This window comes from Dromaius novaehollandiae, chromosome 8 (genome assembly GCF_036370855.1).
Source record: "Dromaius novaehollandiae isolate bDroNov1 chromosome 8, bDroNov1.hap1, whole genome shotgun sequence".
NCBI classification, from domain to species: Eukaryota; Metazoa; Chordata; class Aves; order Casuariiformes; family Dromaiidae; genus Dromaius; species Dromaius novaehollandiae.
Window position 1 is genome coordinate 14,001,292 of NC_088105.1, and position 23,598 is coordinate 14,024,889.

Consider the following 23,598-nt stretch of genomic DNA (forward strand, 5'->3'; position numbering starts at 1 on the left):
GTCCACGTGTGCTCCCGGCGGCGAGAGGGCTTGCTTCCCAAGTAAAGCCCCAGTCTTCCTTGCAGACTACGTGCGGAAAAGCTGTTCGAGGTCATTCGTGGGGTGCGTTTGGTTTCCTGGCTCTGCTGCGGCTCTCCGTGAGTCCCGCAGCCCCCGGCAGCCGCAGGGCTCACTGGCTGCGCCGGGTGCTGCTTTTGGGCAGAGCAGCTCTTTGCGGGCTCCTTCCCGGGTGCACCCCAGGCACAAGACAGCTCCACTGCCGGCCTCCCCGGGAGACGGCCGGCAATCCCCGAACGCGTGCACGCGAGGCAGGCTCTGTGCACGCAGACGTGCGCGGGAGGCACTGCAGTCCACCAAAGCCCTCCCCGGGCCGTCAAAAAGCAGCCGACGGGGGCTGGCAGAGGCCCTTGCAAGGAGCAGCCTCAGAAAGCTCTTCCTCCGCCCCAGGGTGGGGAGGACGTGGCTTTCTGTGCACAGAGACCCAAATGGCCCGTTTTTCCACTGTGCAGCCCACTGTGGCCACCTCCAGCCCCGTTTCCCGGCCGCTGTGCAGGGCAGCACCAGCCCCTGCCGCCGGGGCCTCCGCCGGGCGTGCGCTGGGGGTTGGCGTGCCGGGGAGCCCCAACGGGCTGGTGCCGCTGCCCGCGGCCACACTGGGGTGGTGGCCTGAAACTCAGCTGGAAAAGTAGTTTGAAATACAAGCGATTCATTTTTTTTAATTTTGCCTTTTTAACTATTGCACAAAAATGTATTTAAGCTGATTATTATTATTATTATTATTATCTTATCAGTGCTATGTTATGTAGTCAGGGCCACGGTGCCAAGTTAGTGCCTGGAAATGAGGTAAAACCCCAGTTTTACAGGGCAGCTGGGGGAGCGTGAGCTCTTTCTTCCGCGCAGTCTCCTGGTGGCAGGTTTGTTTTCCCTGCGGGAGTCTCGGCCGCTTTATTTGCTGAGCGAAGACCCTTGCGCGTGGAGGACGCCGGCGGCGGCGGGAGGCCCGGCACAGGGACCCGCCGGGAGGCCCCGGGGCCGGCAGCGCGCTGCTCGGGCACCGCTGCCACCCACACTCCCGGGCACAGAGTGCTGTGGGGAAGCACGCGTGGGCCCAGACACGTGCGCTGTCCTGCCACGGAAGGGGTGAACGACGGAAAGAAAAACGCTGCCTATTGCTTTAAGTCCCCTCGCTGGCCGCGGGTATTTTTTTATTTTTTCTCTCGCGCTATGAATGGGTTTTGCTGTAAATTATAGCTTTGCACACATTCCCTCGGGTCGAGGAAAATAACCTCCGCTGAAAAACCGGCTTGGATTGGTGGCTGGCTCCCCCTCTCTGCTCCCTAATTGAAACCAAATGTGCAATATGTTGGATTGTGGGATTTCTGGCCGGCTCCCAGGAATCCGCAGAATGCACAAGCGCGCTCACAGGCATCTTGCATCAGCCCGGGGAAGTTTGCTCGGCGCCTGGCTCCTCCGGCCGGGCCGAGGGGCGAGGAGGCTGCCCGCCGCGCCAGCGCGCCCGCCCGGCCCCCGGCCCCCCACCGCGGTGAGTCACTTCGGGGTGCGTGGGGAGGCGCTCGCCCCCGTGGCGGGAGGGCGCCCGCGCTTCTGGGGGCCGGGCGGCGCGGGGACCCCCTGCTTGGCGGCGGGTGGCTGGGTCCCCCCGCAGAGCGGCTGGGGAGTGCCCCGAGGCCGCCGGCGTGGGGTCAGTCTGGCGGCTTCTGTGGGGCGGCCTCCCCGCCTGGGGTGATGAAATTTGGCCCTTCCTCTCCCGACGCCCCCCCGTCCTCCCTCTCCCCCTCGTGACGGGCCGGCGTTTCCTGGTGCGTCTCTCCTTGGCTCCGGCGCGTGTTGCTGTTGGCAGCACCGGTGTCAGGGCTGGCCGGCCGGCAAGGCCCTGCTGTCCCTGGGGTCCCCTGCCCGGGCGCGGGGTCGGGCGCCACCGAGCATCCCACCCTGCATCCCGCTGCCGACAACGATGCCATGACGCCACGCACCACGGCATGGACCAGCAAGGGGGCACGCGGGCTTTCGGCTGGCGGAGACCCTTGTGGGGTGCAGCCGGCCACCGAGGGTCTCTCCCGGGCAGCTGGCGGTGATGGGGACGTGCTGGGTGCTGCAAAGTCCCCAGCAGAGCCAGTCGGCCTGCGCTGGGGAGGCGCCTGCAGTTGCAGAAAATGGGGCTGCATCCAGCGCAGCCAAGGTCTAAAATGGCCTTTTTGGGGGCAGGGGGACTACGGGTCCCGGCATGCTGCAGTGCGCCCCTGCAGAGGCTGCACCGGCGGCACGGCATGCCGGGGGCTGTAGTGCCGGCCAGGCTGGGGGTCCCCAGCCCCCGAGCCAAACTGCCACGTGCGTCTCGGGATGCAGGGGAAGCTCGGGGGGGCTCGTCCTCCCGCGTGGCCTCGGTGCATCCCACTGTGACTTGGCGCAAGCGGGGCCGCTGGCTCCTTGCAGGCAGCACAGGTCAGGGGGAGCTGACCAAAACCCAGCTGGGGGCTCCTGGCGGGGCGGACGCGCCGGGGGTCTCCCTATTCGTGGCGGGGGGGACACAGGGCCCTTTGCTTTCTGCCGGGATTAGACTTTCCACGAGGGTGCAATAAGGAGAACGATGAATTTACTCCGTGACAGCCCTTTTTGTGTGTAAAGGCATGCGGGGCTCAGGAGAGCGCCTAGTCCGACCCCCCTCGGGGGCTGCGACGTGCCCGTCTGGTGCAGCAGCACCTGGCCCCAACCTGGCCCCTCTGCCAGGCCCACAGCGAAAAGGGTGATTTCCCTCTTCGTGGCACTGCGCTTTGCGAAAGCAGCCACAAACGCAGCCAGGCCCCGTGATGGGCTCCCTGTGCACGGAGGCTAGCGCAGGCTCATCCCCCGGGCGCGACGGGGTGGCCCCGTGAGGCCCAGCGCAGGCGATGCTCCAGCTCGGGGTGCCGGGACGGTCCCGTCAGAGGTGCCCGAGCTGCCTTGGCAGCGGGAGCGGCGCCGGCACCCGCGCCTCCCTCCCACCCGTAAGTTGCCGAATGGCGCCTGGGATGCCAACGAGGCAGCCTCGGCACCCGGACCCCAAGCCGGGACCAGCCCCCTCCGCGTGGGGGGGGGGAGGGGGGATCGCTTCCCTCCAGCGAGCCCCAAGCCATTTCTAAGCAGCCTGGCAGCAGGTTTCGCCCGGGAAGGTCTGTCCTGCAGTGGCCATGGCAAATCACAGCTGCCGGGGAGCCTCGCCGGAGGGGCGAGTGTCTCCTCGTCTAACTGCCTCTGCGGGGAGGCAGAGAAGAGCTGCTGAACAAACACAGGTTTAATTTTCTTCCCCTAATTTTCCCTGGCAATTTTGTGCAGAAGAAGAGAGGAAAGGAGGGGGGAGAAAAGGGAAGAAGAATGCTCCAAACTAAGCGAAAGGTGCCAGAAAGAAACACCGAAAATGTTGTGCAGTAAAAATTTCCAGTGTTTGAAATTTTCAGCAAACATTTTTAGACAAAACGTAGCGAAGCCATCCCTCTTTCAAAGCTGGTGGAACAAAAATGATTTCCAGCCGTTTTGCCAATAACTCGCAGCCTGTTTGACCAAACGTACCTTTGCCCGGAGCCCCAGCGCATGAGTCACTGTCTCCCCGCGGTCCCCCCGGATCCCAGTGCCGCCGTGCGAACAGCAAGCATTTCACCACGCCTGCGATGGGAAAGTTTCCTTATATTAGACTGAATGTAAATCCCTTCCCTTTGGGAGATTACAGCATCTGGTATCCCGATGCCTAAAGAGTTTGCTCAGACTGAAAGAATAGTGGGAAAAAATATCTGTGGACGTTTTTTGGACTACAAAAGGAAATTGAGCGTTTTAGTGCTGTAGGAATTGGCTATGATCAAATATGAGCCTTGTGGTCACTTCTCACCAATTTTGAGCTATGTAGTTGAAATTATCGTTCGCAACCGAGCTAGCTGGCAAGTTACCCTGTTACCTAAACTTTCCAAGCTGGGGATAGAAAAAAATGCAACAATATATATGTGCTTTTCCAAAAAAAAAAAAAAAAAAAAGGAAAAAGGTTGATATAAAGCAGCATGTTTATTTGCAATTTGTTTCTTGTCCAGCAGCATTTTTATCTGCAAAGCTCATGGTGTTGTAGCAGAGGCACCCAACGAAGCCGGTAGCTAACCACCGGGCTGCAAAGGGCTGATTTCGAGTATTTGGTGTGAAGTGGCAGCGACCGAAGGTTTAGGCACTGACACATCCCGTCGGTTTTGAAGGCCAGCAGAGGTGTCACCATCTCTCGGTCCGGCCTCCCCCCGCCGGAGTCGCCCCTCGGGGCCAGGGCAGCGGAGGGGCTGGGTGCCTCTCCCCGGAGCGGGCGGCGGGCGCTCTGCGGGCCTCCTCCTGGCAACGTGTGGGCAGCGTGGCGAAGGCGTTGGCTGGCGCGCGCCGGGGGGAGGCTGCCCTTCGCCGCGGCCGGCCCCGCCAGCCGCCCGCCGCTGCCACAAAGGGCCGCTCTGTCCCGGCAGCGCTCGGCCGGCGCTGAAGCAATCCGCCGAGGAAGCCGGAGCAGAGGGCCCGGCCAGAAAAAGCAGCCCAGGCTTGCAAATATTTATATCGCGCACACCGAAGGTGTATAAATGTGCCCACGAGCTTCCCCGAAGAGCCGCTTAGGCTCCCGATGCAAAGGGCTCTGAGCCGCCCTCTCCCAGCGCGGCTAATGCAGGTGAGACGTAACAGGGGTTAAAAGGGGTGGAGGGGGAGCGGTGGCCCACTGCGGTGCTCGCCCTGCTCGCACAGGGGTCCCGGCCAGCCCGTGCGTCGCTGGGCAGCGCTGGCGTGGTGCCCCTGCCCCGGCTGCCTTTGCCTCCGTGGCGAAGGACGGCCCGGGTTTGGCCGGGAGCGGGGCTGCACCCAGCGGCTCGTGCCGGGAGCTCCCCACGGGGCTTGGGGGGCCGCGCTGGGAGCGAGTGCAGCGCCCGCAAGGGGCTGGCGGCTTTTGGGGGGATCTGGGCTTTCTGCTGGTGTTGCTGGGCAGGAGGGGACAGGTTTTCCATCGCTCAGCATGCGAAGGTCGAGCTGCGGCGGCTCCGTAGCGGTGCCCGTGGGAGAAGGCTGTGGCTGGCGTGTGTGCCTCGGGGAGGCTTTCCCCAGGCGCCAGTCCCCCCCGCTCGTTATCAGATAATTATAATTACCAGATAATACCTCGGACCCCCCCGCGGCTGTTTGCGCAGGCCCCATAGCCTGGTTTTGGCCAGTCAGCTCGTCCCTCCAGCACGTCCATCCCAGCCCGTGTTGTCGGAGCTGCCGTAAAGTTTCAGGGCTCGTGGGAGACGTTTCCCGCGAGAGCCCATCGGGGCGGCGAGGCACCGTGCCGCGCTCGGGCGGGATGCAGGGACGGTCCCCCGGCGCCCGCTGGCCCGGCTGAGCCCAGAGGCACGTCGGTGCCTCGCTCGCCCCGCGGCCCAGGGCTGGCGGCACAGCCAGCCTGCTCGGGACCAGGAGGCGCCTGGCACTTTTGTTCGCTATTTTAAAACAAAACCCTTTCTCTTTTTTTTTTCTGCATTTTGTTTTTGCTTTTCATTCCCAAGGATCTTCATCTCCGGCCACACAGTTCAAACAAATCCAAACAAACTCTTGTGCTCGCTCTCTCGCGACCACAGTAAATGGCTGGGGTTTAGCCACTTTTCTCATCCAGCTACCGCGGCAGCGCGCCGGCCCGCACGGTGCAGGGGTGGGGGCTGCCCTCACACGCTCGTATGCGGCGGTGACCCATTTCTACCCACCCGTGGTGTGCCCCAGACCCTCCGCCCCCGAGGGACGGCCAGCACCAGTTGGTTTGCTAGTACTCAGCTTGGCTTGAAATGGACTTGCTGCGAAAGAGGGGCCAGGGGAAGAGTCCCTGCACCCCAAAGCATCTGTCCCCAGGGCGGAGAAGGGTGTATCTGAGCTGTCGGCCGCAATCAGCCCAAAAGTGCCTGCCTGCACCTGCCAGGCCGCCTGGAGGGGTCTGCTCCAGCCGTGGCGCCTGGGGCCAGGGACGCTGTCCTCGGCGTGCGTTTGCGTAGCTGCAGCAATGCCGGCTTTTCTGTTGCTTCCTCGCGGCCTTTGCGCGGGTGGAAGCGTTGCCTGTTTGGGAGCGCTGTAAGCCGTGGTTTGATTTGTGTCTCGTCCCAGCCTGCCCCTTTGCCCTTCCGGTGACAGCATGGCCGTGGGAGGAGATCAGAGCCGAGCTGTGCTGCAGGTGGGCACCTGGGGATGTTGGCTCTGTTACCCAGGTCATGAAACAGCCTGGGGAAGCCATGAGTAAGGTTTGCAAAGGCACGTGTCTCACCGGCACCCACAGGAGCCGGGCACGCGCCTTGGGAACAGCTTGTGAGCTCCCTGTGCACCAATTCGCCTGCCTTGTCTCATGGGGATGGGACCACCTGATCAAACCTTTGCAGCACAGGCCTTCAGATGTCACCTGTCACCTCTGCGCGGAGCCTGGTATTCTGCATTAGAGAGAAAGCATCTCTAGCCTCAGGGGAAAAACGGTTTCCCTTGTTGGGCTCCTGCAGTGCCCACAATCTGTGGCGTAACGGCGCGAGCTGGGTGTGAAGTGCAGAGATTTCCTCCGTGGTGCAGCCCAGCTGCTTCTAAGCATTTTGGTGCCTTGCCTGGTTAGCAGCCACACTGGCAGAAGCTCCCAGCACCACAAGAGCCACCCATCTTCCCCCACCACATTGAGCTTCTGAGGGTTTCATTTAGACAGCAGTGCCCATTAGCCAAACCGTGGGTTTGATATGGAAGTCACCCTGTAAGGTGGTAGGTCTCCAGGAGGTCTAGAAGAGGGAGAATTGCTCTATAATGTCTGTAAAGCGGATCTGCAGGGCTCTGGGTCACCCTCAAAACACCCCCTGGGTTACCACCTCTGTGCCAGCTTGGAGACTTGTCAATGCAGATGAGATTTCCCTGGCAAAGCTGGGCCCTGGGCTGTGATTTACCCCAGCACTGAAGTGCAACCAGCTCCTATTTGGCCAGGGGCTATGCTCCTTTTAACCCCCCAGGTTAGTAGGTTATTTCTCCAGATGTTAACATGCATATGAACCAGATTATTTTAATCTTTTTTAAAGATTTCTCCAAAATCGTTGTGCCTTCGGTGCTGGGGTCGGTCCTTGACGTCTCAGAGGCCGGGCATGCCTCATGGCGTGGGGCTGGAGGGCCTCCGAGCGAGCGGGTCTGTGCACCCCCAGGCTGTGCGTGCTGACTGCCACGCTGGCTCTGATCCTTCCTGCGGAGCAGCATCATGCTGTCCCTGGCACGCACCAACACCGGCCGCTGCCCCTGCTCAGGCGTACCACCATCCTTCCTGTCCCAGACCATCCGACAGCTGATCTTTTTTTCCTTTAAATCACCCACCAGAAAGCCTGAAATCCTGCTGGGCCCCGCTCCCCCTTTTGCAATGCCGCCTGCGCTCGCTGCTCTCTGCACGTCCTTGCAGATAATTGCTGGCGGCTCCGGATGGCTCCAGCCCGTCCCCGAAGCGCCCCGTGGAGAATTGAGCAGGATGCCTTGTCTCAGCGTCCTGCACGACTCGCTGCTGCGGTCACAGCTGGACCCAAGCGCTGGGAAGCATCCGCGCCACGAGGTCTGGCTTTCTCCCGGGGCGCCCCGGCACTCGTCTCCCAGCCAGGGTGGGCGACAGTTTTATAAGCTATGCTGCCTTGGCCGGGCGCCCGTCCCCTTCACCGCCGGATCTAATGAACTCCTTCTGGCAGAGCCTGAGAAAACCGCGGCTGGGAGGCGCCCCGGAGGCCCCTCCGCACTGGCCGGGGCCGCGGCACCTTGCGCGCTCTGGCACCGGAGGCCTTGGCCGTGGCGCCGGCGCTGGCTCCCGTCCCAGTGCCCGGGTGGTTTGCGGGGCAGCCCCGGCACAGTGGCCTGCAGCAGGCCGCAGCGCTCACCCGCGCTGCCAGTGCTCCCCGTCTCCGCAGCGTCTTATCGGGGTCCTGGTCGGCAACGCTCGCCTTTTCTCGGCTCATCTGGGAGTTTGCCATGGCAGGACTGGAAACTGCTCAGCTGTGGAGAGCTGTCAGAATAAATACACTGTAAATCACGGGCAGTTATCTGTGATGGTCTCTCCTGAGCCAGAAGGCACAAGGAAACTGCGTTTTGCAATGTGTTATTATTTTGTTACGTGATGAGGTTGTGCAAGATCTTGCTTTCAAAACCTTTTGAGGACAGGGAGGCCGGTCAGAGCGTTTCTGGAGCGATGCTGAGCTAGACGGCGCCGTCCCTGAGCAGGGCTGCTGGAGGCGTCGCGTGGTTCCCGTGGCCCTTCTCAGCTGTGCTTCCTGAGCCAACGGCACATGTCCTCCCTGGTCTGATGAGCTCGTTGGGTCCGGGCACGGCGTGGGGCCGCGTGAGCAGGTGCACCAGCACAGCCCTGCGCTCCTGGGGCGAGGGAGTGCTGCTGGCAGGAGCGTGGGAGACGGGGACGGCTCTGACCACTCTCGTGGAGAGGTGCAGGCTGGGGCTCCCTCCTGCGCCGAGGCCCAGGGGGACCCTTGTGTGGGGCTGGCGGCCCTGGACCACCACGGCGCAGCTCGGTGCCTCGGTGTAACGAGTCCCTGCTCTGTCTCTGCAGGCTCTGGGGCCGAAGCACTGCCGACATGACGGCCCTCCCCGGCGGGGCCCTGCTGCCGCTCCTGCTGCTCCTGGGCATCCCGCGGGCTGCGAGAGGCCAGGTGAATCCAGGTAAGTAAGGCGAAGGCTGGGCGGCTGCAATAGCAGCGGGGCACACGTTTTCCATGGCTGTGGACCTGCCAGGTGGAGGCCAAGGCTCGCATGCAGGAGTCTCCTCCTGCATCACGATGGGGTCATGTTGTTTCCAGGATTTCAGGGGCTTCCCTGGCTCTGGGAGCGGGGCAGTGTCTGTATGGCCCCATGCCTGCCAGGGATTTGAGGTGGCAGGCGGTGGGGTGGTTGGCCAGGGTTACTGCAAGGGGCTTGTCAGTCCTGTGAACAGGAGCCCCAGGACAGAGTGCTTGCTCTTGGGTGCACACCAGTAGGGTCATGCTGCTGTCTTGCACGTCTCCATCATTGCCAGTGACTCAAAGAGCACCTATCACAGGCTGGTATGCCCTGATCCTGGCCCATACGGCGTCATGCAGCTCAGTACGGGCTGCCTCATGGTGCACAGGGCGTTTGGATTAGGGCAAAGCTGTAGGCAGAGCCCCAGCCTCTGAGTGGGAGCCCTTGTGCGTTTGGGGCTAATAGAGCCAATCTGGGTCAGAGTTTGAGTAGTGCGGGAGAAGGGAAGATGCTGGGTTATTGTTTCCTGCTGCTGCAAGCTGCTTGATTAGCAGTTTCACAGACAGCCAAGACTGGCTTTAGTAAAGAGACTTGCCAAGGTGCCTGGATTCTGGTCAGAAAGTTTATTCTGAAACCTCCAAAAAACTGGACTGAATGTCAGCAAGAAAATTGCATCTGCAGGGCTCACCCCTCTTCTGCCCTTGTCCCCCATACTGCGTGGATGGATGCACAGCCCAGACTCCTTCAGGGCACAGGGCTTTGCTGGAGGCCTTCCTGCAGCCATTCCCTCCAAAGGCTTGTTCCATCCCTGAGGAGAGCTTGCTGGGTCTGCCCTAGAGGCTGCAGAGCACTAAATGAAGCAATCCCATTTCCTCTGCAGCTTTGGCTTTGCCTGGCTAGGATGGTTATTAACTAGGGCCAAAGCAGCTGAGCTGGTCCCCAAGAAACGGTCGCAGCAGGGCTTGCTTTGCGTTTAGTGAAGTTTGCAACTGTGTTTAAATGGAAATTCAAGGAGAGCTGCACACTGCAGAGCATTGCAAGCAGTGTTGCAGAGCCAGCGATAGGAAGGGGCACTCCACACAATGCCAGTGCTGGTGCTAAGGATGTGCCCACTCCTCTGTCAGGTGTATGAGACTGAGATGTGCATCGCCAAAGCTGCGTTGCTGGAGCTTGTTCCTCCCCTGCTGCGGTGCTGTCTGGAGCCACACATCCCTGTACAGCAGCAGCCTGGGCTATCCCCATGCCCTGCTGCTGCACAAGGGGATGGAGGCCGAGCTGCCGCAGCCTGGGCTGAGACAGGCTTTGAGAACTTGCTCCTGCTCTGCAGCAAGGTCCGTGCCCAGGACATCCAGAAGGGCTCGTTGCAGGTGGCTTCCCAGCTGGCAGCTCACCTAGTCCTACCCCAAGGTGCCACCTTAACATGACAGGCAAGGCACAGAGATATTTATGTTGAAATGCAAGGGAAGGTAAAACCTGGTGGCTGCGGAATGAGAGCCAGAAGTGCTAAACGAGGCCCCTGCACACCGTGCAGCCTCTCCACAAGCTCCCCGGGATCCCGCATGCCATGCAGGAGGTGGCAAACGCTACCCCATGGTGTGGGGACCGGCGACGGGCTCTCCAGGTCCCTGGGCAGCTCTGCACGCTGGGACGCGTGGTCCTTGCCGGCTGCAGCACAGGGTGAGCTGCAGTCTGCGGGGCAGGAGGGTGTCCCTGCCACTGCTGCAGCATCACCTCGGCCCTTGGCCTCTGCATGGCTGTTTGCTTGGGGGTGGTTTGTGGAGGGAGCTTTGTGGGCTGGAGCCGGCAGAGAGACAGCAAACATCACCAAACAAGCTGCTCTTTCAGTAGAGCTCTTGGCAGCCAGGCGTGAAAAATAACTCCTGGGAAGCGGCGCTGTATGCAGTGCCCGGGGAGCTGGCTGCTGCCCGGGGGATGCAGCGAGGCACCGCAGGCACCAGGTACTTTTCCACTCCCAGACGGGGGCTGCGCAGGCCCCAGAGAAGCACGGCCCGGCAGCAGCCCTGCCACGCGGGAGCTGCTGGGTGCCCAGGGCTGCAAGCGGGGGTGAGAGCCAGTGCCGGCAGCAACGGTGAGCGTGCTGATTGCTTGGCCCGGTTTTATCCCTCACTCCTCTGGGCAGCTGGGGGAGTAGGCAAGGCGGCTGCAGCCAAGAACAGGTTGCTGCATGCTTTTTTTCAGGGGATCTGGGCTGGACTGAGCCCTCTGGGTCCCCCCCAGAAGAAGGAGTGTGCAGGCAGAGTGGCAGCAGCCCACGGGCTCCTATGCTGCCCCTGCTGAAGTGCGTTTCAGCAAGGCTGATGGGCTCTTCGTGTGGTCCCAGCCTTTTCCCACAGCTGTGTGGGTGCTGTGAGCTGTGCCTGCTCTTTGCAGCTCCCCCAGACTTCAGCAGCCTTCCCCAGAGGTGGGTCCCATGGGAGGTCACCCAGGGATGGTCATGAGTCCAAACAGCAAACCCAGAAGCCGGGCGGCGAGTGTGGCGATGCTCTTGGCAGGGGAGGCACTGTGCCCCGGTCCTAGCCGTTGCAGGGGCCAGCGCTGGGCAGAGCCAAGGGCTAGCCAAGGCACAAACCCGGTGCTGTGGGCAGCCCTCCGCTCAGTGCCCCACCGGTCTCGTTGCAGCGGTGTGCCGGTACCCCTTGGGCATGTCCGGTGGGCACATCCCCGACGAGGACATCTCAGCCTCCAGCCAGTGGTCTGAGTCCACGGCCGCCAAGTATGGACGGTGAGTGCAGGGGTGCCCTTCACGGCACTGGGAAGGCTGGCGGGACTGGTCAGGGCACTGGTCCTCCCTGCGCCCCCATGTGCAAGCTGCTCCTCTGCTCTCCCCGCGGCATTTCCAGGCTGGACTCGGAGGATGGCGACGGCGCCTGGTGCCCGGAGATCCCGGTGGAGCCCGACGACCTCAAGGAGTTCCTGCAGATCGACCTGCGTGCTCTGCACTTCATCACACTGGTGGGCACCCAGGGTCGCCACGCGGGGGGCCATGGGAATGAGTTCGCCCCCATGTATAAGATCAACTACAGCCGGGATGGCACTCGATGGATCTCCTGGAGGAACCGGCATGGGAAGCAGGTGAGGGGGTGGATGCAGGCTCTTCCCTGCCGGCATTCTGCACCCAGAGCTGTGCGTGGGATCCCCTGCCCGGCACCATGCACACAAACGTGGCACCCCGCCAACGCTGGTGCAAACCCCAAGAGCCCCCTGTCCCCAAGTGCCTGCTTCTCCCAATCCCATGTCTGTCTCCTCAGGTCCTGGATGGAAACACCAACCCGTACGACATCGTCCTGAAGGACCTGGAGCCGCCCCTCATCGCGCGCTTTGTCCGCTTCATCCCTGTCACTGACCACTCCATGAACGTGTGCCTGCGCGTGGAGCTGTACGGCTGCGTGTGGCTCGGTGGGTGGCACAGCCCTGCTACCGCCCGGCCCCCTTCCCTGTGCTGGCAGCACGGCTGTCCAGCCCTGGGACAGACTGTTTTTGTGGCTGTCTGTCCCACCAGGAGGTGGCAGGGCCGCGGGGCCGGGGAGCGCACCGGGGCTGTGCACTGTGCTCGCAGCAGGGCTGGCCACGCTGGCTGTCTGGCTGCGAGCTCTCTTGGGAATGGGGTCCTTGGAGAGAGGGGCCGCTCATCTTCCCTTTCCCGCAGACGGGCTGGTCTCCTACAATGCACCCGCTGGGCAGCAGCTCGTCCTTCCTGGCGGCACCGTCATCTACCTGAATGACTCTGTGTACGACGGAGCATTTGGGTACAGGTGAGTGAGGTCCTGGGGTTTGTGCGCATGGGAGCTGTGGGGATGGGTGGACGCCGTGTTGCGTGTCTCCACACTTGCAGCACAACTGAGGCAGGAGGGGATGGGGGTTGTTTCTGGAAAGGGCTTGTTTTCCTGCATTTGCAAGATGGCCTGCTCCCTGGCAGAAGCACAGGGAGGTCCTCAGCAGAGCAAATACTTGGAGGCCTCCCCAAGGGGGAAGAGACATGCCCTGCTCTGGGAGGCTGTGGGCAAGAGGTTGTGATGGGGACAGTGTGACAGGGACATCATGACCAGGACAGCACTCCCAGCCCTTCTCTAGGATACGCAGTAACTGCACTGTGCATTCCCTCAGCATCCTGCGGCTTTTGCTATGATCCTCCCATCACTCTGCTGGGTATAGTTACACATACAGGTTAGCTCCAAAGTGCATTTAACCCAGTATCTGGGCACAGAGCTGGCATATTGTTTCTTTCATCTGCTCAAAGAAATAGCTTGGAAGTGCTTTTTCTAATGCTAAGTGCCTTTTCTAACGCTAAGACGCCAGACTCATGAGAGTTTTTTCTAAGGAAGCTCGGGGACATGCAGCCCAGTGCGTGTTAGCAGCCCTGGCTGAGTGCAGGAGCAGTGATTTGTGCAGGGCCTGGCTGCTGCTGTACCACAAAGGTCATGCCCTGCTTACCTATGGGCCTGACCTAGCCTGGGGGCTCTGTCTGTCTGTCTGCTTGCCTCGTTTCTTTTTCCATATTCCCATACAGACTTCTCTGCCTGAGCACCCAAGTGCCTGGCCAGCTTGTTTGGGCTGATGGATGGGACCTCTGGAGGGGCAGCGTCCCCCCAAGAGGAGTAGGGCTCTGCAGCCCCCTTGCACAGGCAGGATGGAGGACTGCAATCCCAGGGGACTGCAGTGTGTTAGCGCTCTGAGGTTTCAAGAAAGAACTTCAAGAAGCACAAAAAAACCTCTCCCAGATTTTTCAGGCACTGCAGGGCCCTGTCTGGTGCCTGAGCTGCCGTTGCAAGAGCGGGGGCCGGGTACTGCCAGGTTTCCAGGGTTCACACAAGAGTCACACTCCCTTTCCCCCCTCGCATATGCCAGCATGACAGAGGGACTTGGCCAGCTGACGGACGGGGTGTCAGGCCTGGATGACTTCACGCAGACCCACGAGTACCATGTGTGGCCGGGCTATGACTACGTTGGCTGGCGCAATGAGAGCACCACTGGTGGCTATGTCGAGATCACCTTCGAGTTCGACCGGATCAGGAACTTCACCACCATGAAGGTCTGTGCCCCCCATGCAGCCTCCCTGTCCTCCGCCCCACACACTGGGGCCGTGCTCACAGGCTGCCCCACAGGTGCACTGCAACAACATGTTCGCCAAGGGGGTGAAGATCTTCAAGGAGGTACAGTGCTACTTCCGTTCTGACACCAGCGAGTGGGAGCCCAACACCATCTCCTCAGTGCTGGTGTTGGATGACGTGAACCCCAGCGCCCGGTTTGTCACCGTCCCCCTGCTCCACCGCATGGCCAGCGCCATCAAGTGCCAGTACTACTTTGCCGACACCTGGATGATGTTCAGTGAGATCACCTTCCAGTCAGGTACCAGTAGCCCTGCCAGGTGGGATCGGTTCCTGTGGGATGCTCTCCTCCCACCTGCCTTTTGGGGGTTTCGGAGCCCCCCTGCCATCCATGCTTGCTGCCCTGCGAGGCCCTGAGGGGACTGGCCCTGCTTCCCTTCTGCACGGGGGTTTTGGGGAGGGAGCGGGGCAGTGGGTGTCCTTGCGTCCCTGAGGGCCTCGTCTTCTCCCTTGCCAGATGCAGCCATGTACAACAACTCAGCCGCCCCCCCAGAGGCGCCTGTAGCTCCCACCACGTATGGTAAGGCACACGCGGCTGCTGCCACACACGGCAAAGCATGTCGCCCCGAGCCAGCACTTGGCCTGCGGTGCTCTGGGGGCTCAAAGGGGAGGGTCTGCTCGGCCAGTGGAGAAACACGAGCTGGCCCTTGCTCTCCCCATGCCCCAGCGTCACCAGTTCTTGCTCTTCTCCCCTCCTGCCAGACCCCACGCTCAAGGTAGACGACAGCAACACGCGCATCCTGATCGGGTGCCTGGTGGCAATCATCTTTATCCTGGTGGCCATCATCGTCATCATACTGTGGCGGCAATTCTGGCAGAAGATGCTGGAGAAGGTGGGCAAGCATGGGGCAGCTGGCCAGGTCTCCTGGGAGTGCCTGCATGCCATCCTGTGGGCTCTTTGCCCAGCAGGTTTTCCTGTGTGCTTGGCAAGGGGAAAGCGGAGACTGTGGTTGCTCAAACCTTCCTGCAGCACCAGAGAGGTGGGAGGCTCTGGCTGGGGGGTTCAGGGCTGGACACGGCCACAGCGCCTGGACATGGTGCTGGGACAGACCTGCTCTGAGCGGAGGGTAGGCTGGAGGCACCCAGGAGCCCCTGTCCCGCTGGTGCTGCAGGGCCTCCCTGTCCAGCTCTCTCCCCTCCCTTGTTCCCACCTCACAGGCCTCTCGGAGGATGCTGGATGATGAAATGACTGTCAGCCTCTCCCTGCCCAGTGAGTCCAGTATGTTCAACCACAACCGCTCCTCCTCGTCCAGTGAGCAGGAGTCCAACTCTACCTATGACCGCATATTCCCCCTGGGCCCAGACTACCAGGAGCCCTCGCGCCTGATACGCAAGCTGCCCGAGTTCACGGCGGGGGAGGAAGACACAGGTGAGAAATGCAAAATGCTGCAGTCTGTGAGCAAGCGATCGTGCACTGAGTGTGCAACACCCGGCTGCGGGCTCTGGTTGCTGCACAGTCCAGCCTTGCTGCCTGCGAGCTGCACAATACATGCTGGTACCTTTATGGGCACAGAGCTCTGGTCAAAAGGAGTTTTGACCCATCTCAGTGTTCTTGTAGAAATTAACCTCTCCTGTCCCCTCACAGGGCCCCACTGTGGCCCCTTCTCTCTCCCTTTGCCCACATATGGGGAGGAGCCCGGTCCTGCTCTTCATTTCCATAGCGAGCCTGGAAGCATTTGTAGGGCTGAGCTGCAACCCACGCTAAAGATAAGGCAGTCTCTCTCCATCTCCTGTGTAAAAGAGCTGCACTGTCCTCTCGGTTACAGGTCTTGCAGGCAAGGAGGCTGGAGGCAGCTGCCGTACTGAGCTGGCCAAGCCAGGAGTTGTCAGTGAACTTGGTTACTGATATGTTCCTGGAGCCAATCCAGGCCCCAGGAGGGAGGATTTACTGCAGTAGGCAGTGCAGGCGGCTGGACCCAGGGCCAGCCAAGGCAGAGCAGCAGGGCTGAAGGAGCTCAGCCATGCTGGGGAGGCACAGGGGCTTTGGGAAGGTGGTGGCACCGCTCCGGGAGCTCCTCTACAGGCTAACGGGGAGGATCGTGGCTGGAAGGCTTCTGTGCCCCCTGAGCGGGTGCCAGGGACTGGAGGGTGCTCAGCCCTAGCACAGTGGGTGTGTGCAGGACACCCACAGCAGGCCTGGCCCTGCTGTCTCCCTCCCAGGCTGCAGCGGCCTCGTGAAGCCAGCCCAGGCCAGCGGCCCCGAGGGCGTCCCCCACTACGCCGAGGCCGACATTGTGAACCTGCAGGGTGTCACAGGTGGCAACACCTACTCCGTGCCAGCCCTCACCATGGACCTGCTCTCCGGCAAGGATGTGGCTGTTGAGGAGTTCCCCAGGAAGCTGCTGACCTTCAAGGAGAAGCTAGGAGAGGGCCAGTTTGGGGAGGTGAGTGAGAGCTGGACCTGCTCTGAGCAGGGGCCAGGCAAGGCTCTCCGCATCTCAGTCCCTGGGGAGCCCGGCAGTGTGTGAGGCCACAGGCTCAGGGAGCACAGTGGTTTGGTCAGCAGGGGCTGGATGAGTTGCCTAGTTTGCAGCTGCTTCGCTGGGGGCCGAGAGGTGCAAAGAGGGATGCTGAACCCACGCATGAGCAGGAGACATGCAAAGCCCTGCGAGGCCATGGAGGGAAAGGCACCTGCTATGTGGGGGCTGAGGCCCTTGGGAAGTGGTATTCACCTCGCCAGCACCTTCTTCCCAAAGAGGTGCCTGGATCCAAGCTGCGGGTGGGGGTGCCGACCCTTCCTGGCTGTGCCTCCCTTTCCGCCAATGCTGCCATCACCGGTGGCTCTGCAGACCTGTTTCTACAGTCAGTGAAGTCCCAGTTTGCAGGGGCCACAGGGGATAGATGGCTGCCCGCTGCCTCCTTCCAGGTTCATCTCTGTGAAGTGGATGGGATGGAGAAGTTCGCAGACAAGGACTTTGCCCTGGATGGCTTAGACACCAGTTCCAACCAGCCCGTGCTGGTAGCTGTGAAAATGCTGCGAGCGGATGCCAACAAGAATGCCAGGTATTCGGTCAGGCAGTGCATGAGCCCCGGCACCTCTGCATGCAGAGCGACTCCCCTGGGAGTCACTTCAGTCCCTTTCACACAGAGCCCTTCTTAATAAAGCCAGGCCTTTGGGGAAGTGTCCCCTCCTCCTGTGGCCAGGCATTTGGTGCAGCTGCGAGGACCACACATGCGCTGAGGGCATCTGGTCCTTGCTGGTCCTAACCCACTTTCCAGCTTCCCCTGCTAAGCCCACCCCACAGCCGTGTGCAGATCCGCCCTGAGCCACCGGGCCCATTCGGAGCAGATCCCTGCCCCAGCCCAGGGGTGGCCAGGGGCAGGGGGACCCACCAGTGCCCCCATGAGGCTTCCTTGGGTTCAAGGCACGCTTGGCCCCTCTGTGTGCACCTCTGTGCCCCTGCGGGTCTGTCTATCCGATCTGTGTGGTTTCTGTTCCGGAAAGGAATGATTTTCTGAAGGAAATCAAGATCATGTCACGGCTCAAGGACCCCAACATCATCCGGCTGCTGGCAGTGTGCATCGTGGACGACCCGCTGTGCATGATCACTGAATACATGGAGAACGGAGACCTCAACCAGTTCCTGTCCCGCCACGAGCCGCAGAGTCCCCCAGCCAGCAATGCTCCCACCGTCAGGTAGCACCCACTGCGTGCCGCTCTCGGCAGGGAGGCCCATGGACGGCAGAGCCGTGCCCCTGCCCAGCCTATGTGCAATGCTCAGGTCTTATTGCCCCCTCGGTGGCCATGTTGATGCTACCACAGGGCCTTCATCATCCCCAGGCAGGTCTGCCATGGGCTTGCCTGAGCCCTGTTGCAACTTAGTGCAGGCTCCCTGCCTCATTACAGCGTTCTGGGACAGGCTGGTCAGGGCTGAGCCTCTTGGCTCCCATCCTACCCAACGCCTCAGTCCTCCTTCTGCTTTCCCCCTGCCTTGCAGCTACAACAACCTGCGGTTCATGGCTACTCAGATCGCTTCCGGCATGAAGTACCTGTCCTCCCTGAATTTTGTGCACCGAGACCTGGCCACGCGCAACTGCCTGGTGGGGAAGCAGTACACCATCAAGATAGCAGACTTTGGCATGAGCAGGAATCTGTACAGCGGGGATTACTACCGCATCCAGGGGCGGGCAGTGCTCCCCATCCGCTGGATGTCCTGGGAGAGCATCCTACTGGTATGTGGGGGCTCTGACTGATGCTGAAACGGTCTTGAGTCTGCTCACGCCTTTTTTCCCTCTGTCTGAAAGCTGCAGGGGATGGGTCCTGCCCATGTGTGTGGGCAGTGGAAGGGATGGGGGAACTGGCTGCTCTGTAGTGATGTGTTTTGTGCTGTGCATGATCTACACATTAGCTCTGTGGCTAATGCACCAGTGTCTCTGGGGCCCAGGTTCAGGCTGAACCATGCAGCCATGGAAGCAACAGAGCGCAGCAGTGGTAGCACCTTTTTTAGGCAGGGATAGGGGGACTGTGGAGATCTTTGGAGCACAGGTCCCCAGCCTTCAAAAGAGTAGGTGACTTCCTCTCTTGGCCATGGTTAGATCTGAATGAGAGAGCACGGCTATTTTTTATTTTTGTCCTTACCAAGCTCCACCTCTCAGTGCAGTTGAGGCAAGCCAGACTCAGAGCTTGCCAGGCTCTGGCCCCAAGAAGACAGCAGGTCTGTGGGAATAAGCCCTTCTTTGGGTCCAGATCTGATAGCTGAAGCTTCCAGAAACAGGCATTGGTCAACAAGTGTTTATGGAGTAGGACAAGGTAATTTTTCAGCCGTGGGGGATCCAGTGTTGGGCACCTGCTCTTGGTGTTCAGTGACCATCCTGCCGCTTGGCCCCTTCGGCGCAAAGCTGGTGCTTATGCAAACATTTCTGCTGTGCAGCATGACCACAGGTTACCAGGGTCAACTGGACCCTGCAGGGCAAAGCTCACTGGCCTCTCCTTGCAGGAGGCCAACCTGGCTGGTGGCACGCAGGTGGGAGGAGGAAAGTCTATAGGGCTAGCATGGCTGTCGGTGGCAGCCATGGGGTCTGAGCCTCGTCTCTATCCCACTGGTCTGTGTGTGAGCGGGCACTAGACATTCAAGCCTCTGCTTGCATGAACAGGCAAAGCCCAGGGGCCGCGAGGTGAGTGCACGGGGCCATCTGCTCTGCCCAACCTCCCTAACGCTGCTCCCTCCAACCAGGGCAAGTTCACCACGGCCAGCGACGTGTGGGCATTCGGCGTGACGCTGTGGGAGACCTTCACGCTGTGCCGGGAGCAGCCCTACTCCCAGCTGTCGGACGAGCAGGTCATCGAAAACACCGGCGAGTTCTTCCGGGACCAGGGCCGGCAGGTAGGGATGGATGTGCCTGGGAGCCCAGGGATGCGGGCAAGGGTTTTAAGATTACCAGATAGAAAGCTTGACTAAGGACAAGTTTTATGGGTTGAGGTACATCCATGTCAAAGGATTCTGTGAGAAGGGTCCCCTGCATTTGTACAGGACAGCCGGGCAACACTAGAGGTGTAGCAAGGTCAGCTGAGCCTACTATGAGCTGCATCTGTAATTTACAAAATCAAGGCACTGTTTGCCTGCTGACCTCTGTCTGGGCTTTTCCCCCCTCCCAGCTGTGCAGTTTTGGGAAGAGGGTGAAACTATTGTCTGTGCACATCAGGGTTACAGTGGAGTAAGACATTCAGACACCAGCCCAGAGTCCCCAGGGCAGCCTCATAAGCTGAGCTGCTTCAAGCATGTAGGGCTTGGGATAGCTTTGTACCAGCAAAATGCCTTTGACCCACAGTAACTTTTCTGCTCACCAAACACCTGTGCATGCCTGATGCAGAGCAGGGTGGGAGCAGAGGGCTGGGTTCGCCACTGTGCCACAGCTTGCTTTATGCACTTTGCTGGACAGTGCCAGAGCACTCAGTATTGTGCAAGATCAAAGCCATGTCGAACACAAACTGTTTGCTGGACACAGGGGATAGAAGTGTTCAGCCAGGTTGTGAGACATGAAAGTGTGTCATATTCAAGTCCTCTAGCCCCACCATCATGCAATTCTGGGACACTTCCTTTCCTCTATGAATGTAAGGCAGCACAACCTCCCCTGCCCCGGTGCCCTCTGCATGGAGAAATCAGGCTCCCATAGGCCTGGTTTGTTTTTTTTTTCCCATTTGTTTTACATGGCAGTAACTCTCTCCCTTTTTAATCTTTGTCTTTTTTTGAAGACTTACCTTCCCCAGCCTGCACTTTGCCCTGACTCTGTCTATAAGCTAATGCTCAGCTGCTGGAGACGAGACACTAAAGATCGTCCCTCCTTCCAGGAGATCCATCGCCTTCTCCAGGAATCAGCCAGTGAAGAATGACCCATTGCTCCCCTCACCTAGCCCAGTCCCCATCCCGTCCCCAGAAGAACCTCATACACAAACTGAAGCCACTTCACTTGGACTTAGCAGTAAAACCCGGGCAGCTGGTCTTGTTCTCATTGTACAGAAACAGCCTAAGAGGAAAACCCCAAAAGCAGCAAGAAGAACCCAGGCGTAGGACAGCTTGGACTTGTTTGCTGAACTGAGCTTGGGAGCGACGCAGGCTGAGACAAGCGTTATTTATTGATGCAGCGTGTTCTTGGTGACAATGGATTTGGACAAAGTGGGTTCTCTCCCCTGTTCAGAGGGGAGGAACGTCAGCTGTATTTTCTCCATGAGGAAGCTCCTGGCCTGTGCACCAGGCATGCATCTGTGGAAGGGATGTGCACTGGGTATGTACCTGGCAGAGCAAAGGTCTCTGCAGAAAGACAGCATTGAATGGCTGTGCCTGGCACAGGGCTCAGAGCCAGGGAGCACACCACGGACACCTGCGGTGATGTAGGAGTTGCCACTAGCTCACAGTGGGCTGTGCAATTACAGGGCAAAAATCAAAGCTCTCTGGACCTCCTGGGCTTTGGACGGACTGCATGGGCGTGTGGCAATGCCCCATTCCTGCCTCCCAGCTGCCAGTTGCAAAGGGAGAAGCCCAGCTGCACTCTTAGCTCCTCATCCCGCTGCTGGAGCAGGCAGTGTGTTCAGCCAGAGACGAACCTGCCTCCTGCCCGGGAGCAGGGCCACACAGGCGCTCCATGGCTCTTCCATGTCTGCCAGGAAGGAGTGGGCCCACCAGCACCAGTATGACGTGTGTTGGAGGGGACCTCCTCTCATCTGACCATGGCCATTTCAGAGCTGCTCAAGTGCCAAAGAAAGGCATTTTTGGTGCCCCTCTGGTGCTGTGTGGCAGCCAGAGGTGGGAGCTAAGCCCAGCCTGTGCCTTTCTCTGGGTGGCATTGCAGGGATGTAAGAAAGCATACTTTTCACCTCTGAGGTAAAATCCTCAGGTCCTCTTCTCCCAGGATTAACCCACATCTTCACCTGCGATGAGAGGAAGGCACATAAAGTTTTGAGACCTGTTGCCAAGCAGGCATGTTGCTCCCCAATGGTTTGGAGATGGACAGATGGCATGGCCTGCCACGGCCACCGTGCAGCGAGCACCCCGGTGCTCCCTTGCTCTCGGCCCGGGGATCACAGCTCGGCTGAAGCACCCAGGGTGGACTCTCCAGCCAGAGCATCTTGCGGCACCTGGCACCGGTCCATTCTCTCACAAGGAGGGATGTGGACCTTTCTGCACCTCCTGGATCTGGCAGCTTCACGAGCGAAGCGGGCAGGTTCTGACCCCTGTGCCCCACAGGAGCCCTGACAGGTTACTCGTCATGGCCCAAAATCAGGTTCTTCTGCAACTGGCCAGGAGGAACTTTGTAGTTAGAGGGTACATGGACCCTCTCACACTTTTGTACACATTAGTTCTGCACCATCAAGTCACGCATGGCACAGTTCCCAGTATACTATTGCTAAGGCATGTATATATTCAGTAGATGCACCTACATATAGGGGCAAACCCGCCGAAGAGACACTTGCTACATGACTCTAGTTTCATGTGTCTTTGTGGCAGTTCAGAAGCCAGCTCACCTCCTTGAAAAGTGTTGGGCCACCTTGGGCACCCCCAGAACCTGGCTGGTAGTGACCAGCCAAGGGACCCTGGGGCTCCCATCACGGCTGGCCAACGCGCTTGGCACGGTGTGCTGTGTGTGCCAAGAAATGCAGTGTGGGGAGAGCGGCCTGGGGAAGTGCACACGTGGGATGTGTGTGTATGTGCCCGCTGGCATGGGCAGATGCAGGGCGTGTGTGTGCCTCCGGGCAGGAGTAGATGAGGGATGTGTGTGTGTGTGCCTACCTGCACAGGCAGGCCTGGGATGTGTGTGTGCATGTGCCCACCAGCACAGGCAGGCCTGGGATGTGTGCGTGCCCACTAAGCACGGGCAGATGCAGGACATGTGAGCAGAAGCAAGGAGAAGAGAAAATATGCAGATGACAGTGTCAGAGACAGAGGCAGGATAATTGAGAGAGAGCTCCTGGACAACCCACACCAGTTGCACAAGGAAAAAGCAGCAGAGCAGGAGTTGCCCATAATGAAAAAGGAGAGGGTCTGTGTATCGAGGCTGACTCAAGCAGTGTATAGGTGGTATGTCCTGTCTGCTCTCAGTGCTCGCTGAGTGTGCGGCCTGCGGCCACGCTGAGCCCTGCAGCTCAGTGGGTGACCTAGGAATGAGGACCAGCCTTATTTGTGCCATGTAATTGGTACACGTCTATCTCTGCTCTTGGATGGCCTCTCTCTGACCCAGAGTGTGTCTCAGCCTCTCTCAGCCCTGCCTGAGCCAGTGAGGAGCTGAGCAAGGAGCTGGGCACATCAGGCGAGGGAGGAGGCATGTTTTCCATGTGGACAACCCAGCTTCAACTGACCTGAGCCCTGGGCTTGGTTCTCCTGAGCTGCCCTGGGTGCCCTTCATAAAGGCCCATGCAGCCATGAGGACGCTCTGTTTAAATACTGCATTATGGTGCCCTGGGAACAGCCCCAACCTCCATTGCCCAAGGAGGTTCAGAGGCTGGGAGATCTCCAAACCCATGGCCCTGAGCTGTGATGCTGGTCCTACCAAGCAGGGGCTGGACCAAATATCTCCGGAGGCCCCTTCCCACCTTTCCATGACTCTAACCCTGGCAACAACAACTGCACTGAAAAAGAATAACCTGATTGCATTTTCATTAGGATGCACAGCATCCCTGTGGCCACACAAAGAACTTGAAGGCAGAGCACGCCATGGCCACCTGCAGAAAGCCTTCCCATTCATTGCCAGCTGAGAGCATAAACGACATGCTCCCCTGCCTTAGCCCGCACGCTCACTCACCCATAGGCAGAGTGGATGTGAAACGCTCCCCTCCCATTTTTGGCAGCGTTTCGTACTTGCAAAAGCATTGCTGGGAGCAGCTGAGTCCCGGAGGAGAGAGGGGGCACAAGGCCAGGCTAAGTTGGTGGAAAGCGGGTGAGGGCCAGGAAGGAAAGAACGTCTTATGTCAGGAGGGTGCCCTGGGACCCAAACATCTCAGCTAGCTTCCATCTGCATGTCCAAGCACCTCAAGGAAACTTGGACCAGATGTTTTACTTCCAGAGTAAAATGTCTCTGCAGCAAGCTGCACTCAGAAAGCAGACAAATGCTGAGCCAGGGAATGACTGTGCTGCAAGATCAGCTCTTGGCTCTAGGGGAGAAAAGGGAAAGGCCACGGAAGGGAAAGGCGTTTTGAATTGGTGGGCCAGGAAGTTGTTTATGTTTTATGATGGCTGAAAGGTCAGAGAAGGCTTTGCAGGAGAGGATGAGGGTGGGAAACACCCTTTCG

The 23,598-nt window shown here is 59.8% G+C and overlaps 1 protein-coding gene across 1 annotated transcript; it reads left to right on the top strand.

Moving 5' to 3' along the window:
* The first annotated feature begins 1,368 nt into the window (after window positions 1–1,368).
* DDR2 (discoidin domain receptor tyrosine kinase 2) lies at window positions 1,369–21,793 on the top strand. Its single transcript, XM_026123423.2, has 17 exons — window positions 1,369–1,543; window positions 8,585–8,694; window positions 11,392–11,494; window positions 11,613–11,844; window positions 12,021–12,168; window positions 12,419–12,524; window positions 13,618–13,801; window positions 13,875–14,118; window positions 14,335–14,397; window positions 14,580–14,710; window positions 15,036–15,246; window positions 16,038–16,261; window positions 16,744–16,880; window positions 17,323–17,514; window positions 17,816–18,050; window positions 19,052–19,201; window positions 20,071–21,793. Exons 2-17 carry the CDS (start codon window positions 8,610–8,612, stop codon window positions 20,206–20,208), a joined length of 2,583 nt encoding a protein of 860 aa, XP_025979208.2. The 5' UTR covers window positions 1,369–1,543; window positions 8,585–8,609; the 3' UTR covers window positions 20,209–21,793.
* Window positions 21,794–23,598: the final 1,805 nt, after the last annotated feature.

Bases quoted from the DNA above. Each gene is read 5' to 3' on its own strand.
- DDR2 (XM_026123423.2), top strand. From the start codon at position 8,610: ATGACGGCCCTCCCCGGCGGGGCCCTGCTGCCGCTCCTGCTGCTCCTG. The intron at 16,262-16,743 runs GTGAGTGAGAGC...GCCTCCTTCCAG, and splicing joins GAGAGGGCCAGTTTGGGGAG to GTTCATCTCTGTGAAGTGGA. The intron at 16,881-17,322 runs GTATTCGGTCAG...TGTTCCGGAAAG, and splicing joins GATGCCAACAAGAATGCCAG to GAATGATTTTCTGAAGGAAA.